At 37.0% G+C, this 8,534-nt stretch overlaps 1 protein-coding gene across 1 annotated transcript in view; it reads left to right on the forward strand.

Moving 5' to 3' along the window:
* The window catches only part of LOC109040434 (beta-catenin-like protein 1), a 67,938-nt gene extending 60,000 nt beyond the window's left edge, over positions 1–7,938 (forward strand). The window contains 2 exon segments of the mRNA XM_019056379.2: positions 999–1,194; positions 6,930–7,938. Coding sequence (XP_018911924.2) covers positions 999–1,194; positions 6,930–7,018 — 285 coding nt within the window. The 3' untranslated portion in view covers positions 7,019–7,938.
* The last annotated feature ends 596 nt before the right edge of the window (positions 7,939–8,534 follow it).

The raw sequence follows: 8,534 nt of genomic DNA on the forward strand, positions 1-8,534 counted from the left end.
TTGGCTAGTTAATGAACAATTTCTGGATTTTAGGACATATTGTCATAATTTCCAAGCGCCGCATAACATTGTAGGCCTGCAGATATTTGCGGACAAGATTTGTCTGATGAAACATTTAAGGAACAACTTTGAGGAGCATTTTGAATTAGCTTTAAAAGTACCTATTGAGTAAATATCGCCAGCCAGAAGGCAAAACAGTTCAAGGTGATCTCTTAAGACATACTTTCGGAGATATTTCAAAGTGTGTTTTGGTCAAATTTTGTGTACAAATACCTTGTGGACTTTTTTCTTGGTTACGCGTCAACCAAGGTGGTTTCTATAATCTGCGCGCAGACACCACAATCCTCAGAAAGATCTGCCGTAATATCATTGGGTGTCCATCTCCTTTTGGCCTTGCAGACTTGATACTTAGAGATTTTTAAGAAATGGCCCATAATCCAGAAATGATCAATTATTCTATCACTATTCAATTTCCATAGTGCTGAAAATCTTCCTTAAGGTTACAATAAATTGTTCAGTGAAAATAAGTAAGATGAGACTGTACACTTAAAAAGTGTAGTAGAAAGTGCATATTATGACCCCAGTTTATAACAGAAAGCCGCTTTTATCGTTATTTTCGCGCGGTTTCGTCTTGTCGCCCATGAGAACAATGTGAAACATTCAGGCATGAAACCCTTTTTACAGAAAATCGCTTTTAACGGCAAAAATTTTGGTCCCAAATCGAAAAAATTCCGAAATAACTGGGATTTTCCGAAAAAAATTCTGTGCGAGTTTCGGATCTCACCCAATCTATCGGCAGATGGTTATTCCAAGAACTTAATCCAATGGAAACACTATCCAGTTATTAGCAGTGGCATGGCCTGCTTTGCAGTGTATAAATTGATCTGCCTATGGAAAGGGACCTATGGAACCTTTTGACCTTTTTGACCTATGGAAAGGGATTTCCATAGGTTATTTTATAATTATTTTTATTTTATGTATTATTTTATCTTTTATAGTACTTGGGACAAGACGCTTTAACAGATGATGAAATTTACATCCGAAGGTTAGATGAGGGCCTTTTTACTCTTCAACTTGTTGACTATATCATTCTTGAAGCATGTGCAAGTGGTGCATCATCGATCAAGCAAAGAGTAATGCAAATTTTGAATCTGCGTGGTGGCTCTCTCAAAACTATCCGCCATGTAATGCGAGGTAAATTTTTATTTTTGTACTCATATCAAAACCACCATTGTCATTGATCTCGCATCACCTCTCCAGAATATTAAGATCACTTTGTGTTTTGGAATGGCGTCCGTACAAACTTCAAGCCAAAGTTACAATCCATAAATTCAACCCGTCAAAAAAAGAAGGGGTACCATTTAAAAAACCTCCATTCAATATCTTGAATTTCTGTGACATAGTGATTACTCTCATATATGTGGCAGGTTCCTCGTTTTTAAACAAGGAACCTGCCATCTCGTAACTTTTCACTCATAAACCACACAGGTAAGGGAGACAGGGCTCTTAGCTGTGGTGAAAACAGCCTGCCTAGAGGAAAGCACTCCAGAAACAGTCCAGGTCGGCGCACGGTGGATCGAGTCATAGGGCAGGCCGGACATGGCACATCACGCGATTTGGTTTGCTCATTTACGTAGTGTTTGCGCTCATAAAACAAATCAGGATACATGATTCTTATGTATTTTTCGTCGCAGATTTCATTTTTGATGACTATTTTCCTGATTATTGGGTTTAGATATGTATTTTGGCACAATTTCACATTAATTAAAGAGATATTGTTTAACAACAGATAAGTTTAAACTTTCTACACTCATTTCAATCGAAGTTTTAAGTGTTCAATGGACTTTTCTCTCCGGTAAAATGTTTAAATATCGTATATAAAACGTATATTACTCATCTCTTTTACCATTCCCCCTCCTCTCCCCCAAAAAATGAATTAATAGAAATCCGAAAATGTTGAGAGGAAAACAGAGGATCTCCTTTCCCCTTCATTCCTGGGGCACCTTTTTAGCTTTCTAAGAAAAGAAAATGACAAGGGGGAAAAATATGAGAGAAAAATACAAATCAAATACACATCAATCAACACAAATCATGTATTATCCGAGCCTTCCTAATGAAGGGCCCCGCGAGTCACCATTGTACACTGCCTTTATTTATACTTAGGTATCTAATGGAGCTTCTTCGGCTTAATGATTGCTGCTGAAGCTCAAATTACCTCAATTTTCTCTATTAACTTCTAATTTTCCGAAGAAATTAAACATAAAAAAAAAAAAAATCCGATGTCAAAAAACGCGAGTTTTTGGGAAATAGTTAGAAGATAGAAAAGAATTTAGGCCATGTTTGACTTTAGCATCAAGTAGTAGATGAAAAATGCTCCATTAGACACCAACTTGATATAATTTTCCCGTCTTTTCAGACGCAAAACAAACGGATCAGTATCATATGCGTCGATTAGGACATTTGAGAGGAAAACCCCGTTATCTGAAACAACGTGGACATTTTTTTAACCACGCAAGGCATGTTTTCTCATGTATTTTTGTCTCCTGGATTCGAAAATGACCTTGGTTTCTCTTTACCATGCACCAGTTTTCCGGAAAATCACATTTCCCGAAAAGTCCATTTTAAGTGGAAAATCTCAATTTTCCGGAAAATCGGTGGGTGTTGGAGAAAAACCAAGGTCATTTTCGGGCTCAGCACTAAAAATTACTTACAGATCATCTATCAAATGCCCGGTGTTTATTCGCCACAGACCTGTGAAATTCGAATTCTCTCGAGCCACCATTTTATGAACTTCACTTTTTCAAAATCATTTAAGCTTTATTCCCAAAAGGGCACTTTGGAGCAGCCAATTTTTCTTGATAATGAATCTTCAGGGATCAGTTAACACTGCTATACAAAGGTTTCCCTGAAATACGCTGAAATAGCTAGTTAAAAGTCTAGCTATATTATTATTTTTACGGTATTGAGGAGGGTACTTTTAAGCAAGAATACCGCTTATAAACATAGCGATATTTTAACTTGTTATTAGTGAAATATATTCTACTTAAGGAGGAGGACAAGCTACTTTAGTCAGAAATTGTCATAAATCTATTGGAGGGAAATACCAACAGGCGAACGGTTTGTCCCGAGTGAGGCAACATTTTTCGAGTGCCGCCTGAGCCACTTTAGGAGGCTGTGTGCGTTAAACTGGGGTTAAAAAATTGAAAACCAATACCTGTATCATAAAATATAACTCTTTGGGAAGACATTTACATCAATGAAATGACTATTTGTGAGAATCGCCCATGTCCGACTTTTTGCGGGTTTCGATCCACCGTGCGGCGGTTGAGTCATGTAGCTAACTCCTAGATACTCGAAAAATTCATTGTTAAGAAACCCAAATGTACTAGCCTAGGTTTCAATGGATCACAATGAAAAAATAGGTATACCAAAATTCTGGAAATGGACCCTTTTATTTGGAACTATAATGAATGAAACGATTGAGTGGAAGCGCATGCTAACTACCCTGAACAATTTCATTTGATGACAGGATTTTTCACACATAACCTTGTGAATAAATTTTCTTCAATTTTATTTTATATTAATCATGTCAAGGTCACCAATTGGTCGAGTCCAGTCAAAAAAAAAAAAAAATTATATTGATGATAATGATAAAATATTATTTAGTAACAAATAATTACATAATTAATTGCAGATTCATTGCTGGAGCACAGAGAGAATAGCTGAGTGAAAACGTAAAACTTAAGTTGCTAAATATCTGAGTGATTTTGTTTTCGTGGAAATGTAACAGGCCTTTTAAAAATGGCCTCTTAAAAGAACCCCCTAAAATGGTTTCCTGTTGTGTAGTATGGCCTACCCCTAAGAGGATCTCCTTACAAAGCCTCCTAAAAAAGTTCACTTTTGTATAGTAGGACGTACCTCTATATACAGCCTCCCTGCAAACGACGTTTCTCTCTGACGGCAGATTGGAATTTTTTAGAGGAGGCAAGAGAAAGGACGAAAACAGTGGGTAGAGAGGGAAATTAACATTTTTCGATGAACAAAAGTTTCTGACTTACGAATGAGAGAAATTAATGATTATCAAGCATCTAGTAGCTCAAGTAGCTTAGAAATATTCTCAACTCAAAATCGTTGTGAGGCCAAATCCTCGAGGACATGCAGTAGGTGAGAACCTAAGAAAAACTGCAAAATCCCTCAAGCACCCTGGGAAAGAACGAAAATCGCAGAAAAGCACAATAATATTGAAAAAAATTATTGGCGATGCGTTTTTTATTGTTTACTGACTACCTGCTCAAAATGCATTACAATCTCCTTTTGCCGTAAACTCCTCTTTTGGCAAATTTTCCTCCTTTTGCAGGAAAATGGTGGAAAAATGGTCAGACAGCATGGATGAAAGTGAACAGCCATGATCTCATGTCTTTCTTAGAAAGGAAAAATTGCATAGATTAACTGTGAATTATTTGGAAATATTTCTGGAAAAAGAAGGATAATCTAGTAAATAAGTAAAATTTCATTCCTACACTCCTATTTCTCCCCATTCCTGGCATATAATCATCGAAGAATTGAAATGTACAGCAATAAAACAGAACAATCAAAATTTTATATATATATTTTCATAATATTTATGAATAGATCATAAGACCTCTTGAGGACACTCTTGCTATTTCCTCAACAAAAGTCTTTTGAAAGGCTGGAGGAGACTGTGAGAGGGTGAAGGAGTTTTGAGTCAAGTCTTAAAATTCAGACTGAATGTCAAGGACATTCCAAATGCAATGTCAAGGAAGTCCTGAGTTGCGGTGATTTTTTGTAGAGTTTCCAGTTTTAATTCTTAGTCTTGTCCCAAAAAAATCAGTGCACAGAAAAATTCTTGCGTAGTAAAATGTACCGAGAATTATTCAAATGTAAAAACCTAAAATTCAGGAAAAACTGGAATACTATCTGAAAAAATTAACTTTCTCCCTCCCTTCAATATCCCCGTTATGAGGAATAACTCCAGAGTAAAAACATTTAAAATAATTGCAAAATTCTCAAAACAAAGTACATAATCTATACTATAAGCTCCAAGACCTCCTAATTTTGTGAAACTGGTAACGCTTAGTTCCAGCGTTCTACCGGGCCGATTTTCATGATTTTTGCGGTTATCGACGGGCAATTGTCTCTAGATAAGCCAACTCTTTTCAGATTTTCAAAATATGGCCCAGGTTTTTTTATATTACGTGGTAAAGTTGCGAATTCTCCCATTTAAACAATGTAAATTTATACTTTTTGTCATAGTTCGTTTGAGCGTTCTACCGGGCCGATTTCCATGATTTTTGCGTAAATCGACAGGTAATAGGCCCTAGATGAGCCCGCTGCAATCAGATTTTGGAAAAAGGACCCAGGTTTTTTTAAAATCACGTTATGAAAGTGAGTGAGTTTATAGAATGCTCCGGTACTGCTACCGCTATGCGCAGGAGGATGCGCAGTGGTCGAGGAGGTTGCGCAGTAGCTGTTTAGCCTGCGCATCAGCTCTACACTTATCTACACAAGATTCGCCCTAACCTCCTCAAGACGAGCGGTGGTCAAGTCGTCAAAGACGTAGGAAGCGTCCACCTAGATCAAGGTGTGGGTTCGATCCCCGTCTCCCGATAAACTTAATTATTACCTGATTAAAATTGTTCGTTGTTTTACTGCAATATTTCATCAAGCAATCATTCCGAAACGCGTCCTTTAGACTTCAAAATAAATTTTTGTTTCTTTATTCATCAAAACCAAAAATTATTTCATTCTGAAAGTAAAGTATACCTCATATCGTAATTTTTTAGGGGAAAAATAAAACTAACACCGATAGGAGAGTAAAAATAGGGCTGCGAAGCGGCCCATTGATGGCGCGGAGCGCCTTCAGGGGGTTGGGCCGCGTAGCGGCCAGGGGGCGTAGCCCCCTAGTATCAATCTATTAACTAATAAATCAAATCAACTGTGAATAGTAACATCAAAAAAAGAAAGAAAGTAATCCTAATTGGTAATTAAAAATATACCCTACACTCCAGACCTACAGAACCATACCCAAATCCTTCATATTTCAGTCAGATATATGTTTTCCATGACTCAGTCTGCTGGACCAGGAAGTTGCCTCTATGGGCCTGAAGCATGTAAAGGTGATGGTATAAACTTACCCTTCATTCAAAACCTATAAATCCCTAAGAACTACCCTATAGCCCCATAACAATGAACCACCAAGTCTCCTCTTCTCTACTAAATACTCTCTACTACTACTCCTTCGGTCTATAAATGGCTGTAGATTCCGCCAAAATTTTCAAGGAATACAAGCTGAATAAACCACTGGAAAAAAAAGTATACTGAAGTCAGTTAAATGCTCTATTTGGCTGGATACTAATTTGTTGAGTGGAAAAAGTGGACGAACATGGACTGGTACCGATGTTTTCTCATTTATGAATAGAATTTGGAAAGTTTTAATGTATCCATCGTGTTTTCCATATGATTTCAAGAAGGCAACCTGTATTGTGGTGCCTAATTTAATACCCTGACTTTTGGTCCATTGTCATTTCGTGTAATTTGGAGATTAAATACCTCTCTTTGGAATTTTTTATATTCTTTTTGTGTATTTTTTTTTTTTTTTTGGGGGGGGGACTTTGCGACTTTAAGTTTTGTTGAAATCACAAAAAAAAAAGATTGCTTCCCTGCTTATGAACCTCAAAAGAATTAAGTGGTTTGATGATTACATTAATTAGACTTTTAGGTAACACAGGTGACAAGGTTTTTTTGAGCATTAAAAAACTACGTAACAATAAATCTGCAAGGATTCTACGAAAATTAGTTGAGGTTAAAAAAATGCTATAAAACGTTTGTTTAAAGCTGGTATGCACCTACAGATAACAAAAGGGAGAAGCAGGTGAATTTCATTTTTCATTTACGCTCTTCTGTTTCAGAGTATGCTGGTAATTTGGGTGATGCTGAGGATTCTGATTGGAAATATCAAGAACAAGAACACATTCTTCAGTTGGTTGATAAGTTTTAAGTTTTGTGTCTTGTAAACTCGCCCACATTTCTGTTGCTTATCAATCTAGTCAATGTGGATTCTTTCCATCTTTGTTCAGCTTGATTTTGATGTACTGGCACCATTGGTTAGAGGAGTCTCTGAAAAACACTTTGGCTCAGGAAGAATATTGCGAAGTTGGTTTGAAGTATGTAACTTAGAAAACATAGTTTCAAGGAAAAGCTTTCCTACCAACACTGTCCCAAAATAACCGAGACTGATGATGTAGCCTTTAAATGAAGCCAGCTAGAGAGCTGATCTGGGTTGTCTTGGAAAGAGCAACTCATTTCCTATCAATTAACTCCACGTTTACTTTATTTTCACATGAATTTACAAAACTTTACTACAAAAAAATTATTCCCTTCTGATGATTTTCATTCTGGAAAAAAGCTCTTTTCTACAAAACTCTACGGTCTGAATACACTTGGCAATCTAAAATACAACCCAGCAACACTGTTCAGGCGTTGTCTGATAGCAGGCATAACCATAGCAACAAGATTTGTGTCATAGAGTGACGAGATGAGACTAACTTGTTCGTGCTCGCATTTTTTATGTGATCTATACTTTTCATCTAAATTATATTAGGTGTTTTTTTTTTGTGGAAAAAGGATGAGAATTAAAATTAAACATGGGAAGCCGAAAGTTTCAGCACCAATCTCAGATTGGGGCAGCCTTTGCAAGTTTTAATTTGCCGTGCTCAGACATTTTAAATTGCTGGATTACAATGCAACTTGACGGCAGCAACAGTTGTTTTACAGAAATACGAGAAGCCTCCAGTCAAGATAGCTTCTTCCTTTGAAGTTACCTTTTATTTTAAGAGCATATTCATACTTTTTTATTTATTGAAGATGAACTCCTAATATTGTAAAAAAGAATTATTAATAAAGTACTTTCATCTGCAATAGTGTGTTCTGGCATATCTACCATATTTTTAATTACATACTTTTAAGCCAGTCCTTTCCCAAATGGTGGCGGTCAAAATGGCGGTCCAGAGAGGGATGTGGATATAGGCTGCTTATCGTTGGATTTGCATGAAACTTGGTCGGCATGAGAAGAATGAATCTTTCATTGGATATCTGAAATTCCTGCAAATTTCAAAACGGCGGGAAATCAGTTTTACAGCTGTTTACCGATGGATTTGCATGAAATCCTATATCCTGGTGGTTTTTGGCTCGATAATAAGGATGGATTCATGACGGAGCTTAGGACTTGTGGAAACCGGTCGAAATACGGATTTTAATTCCGCCATTTTTCCGCCACCATTTTGACGAAATTCATCGTTTCAAAAATCCGATGCAAGATTCATTAAGCTCGTATCAGACGATCAAAGTAGAGACTTCCAAGAGATTCATCGATTGCCCCGACTTAAACCACTGGCCAATGAAAGGGCCAGGAAAGGCATCCATGAACCTCTTTGAAGCCTCTACTTTGATCGTCTGATACGGGTTCTACCCTCGAGCCAAAAGCCTTCTAAGTAACGAGTTTGATGCAAACCCAT

The sequence above is a fragment of the Bemisia tabaci genome, chromosome 1 (genome assembly GCF_918797505.1).
Source record: "Bemisia tabaci chromosome 1, PGI_BMITA_v3".
Classification (NCBI taxonomy): Eukaryota; Metazoa; Arthropoda; class Insecta; order Hemiptera; family Aleyrodidae; genus Bemisia; species Bemisia tabaci.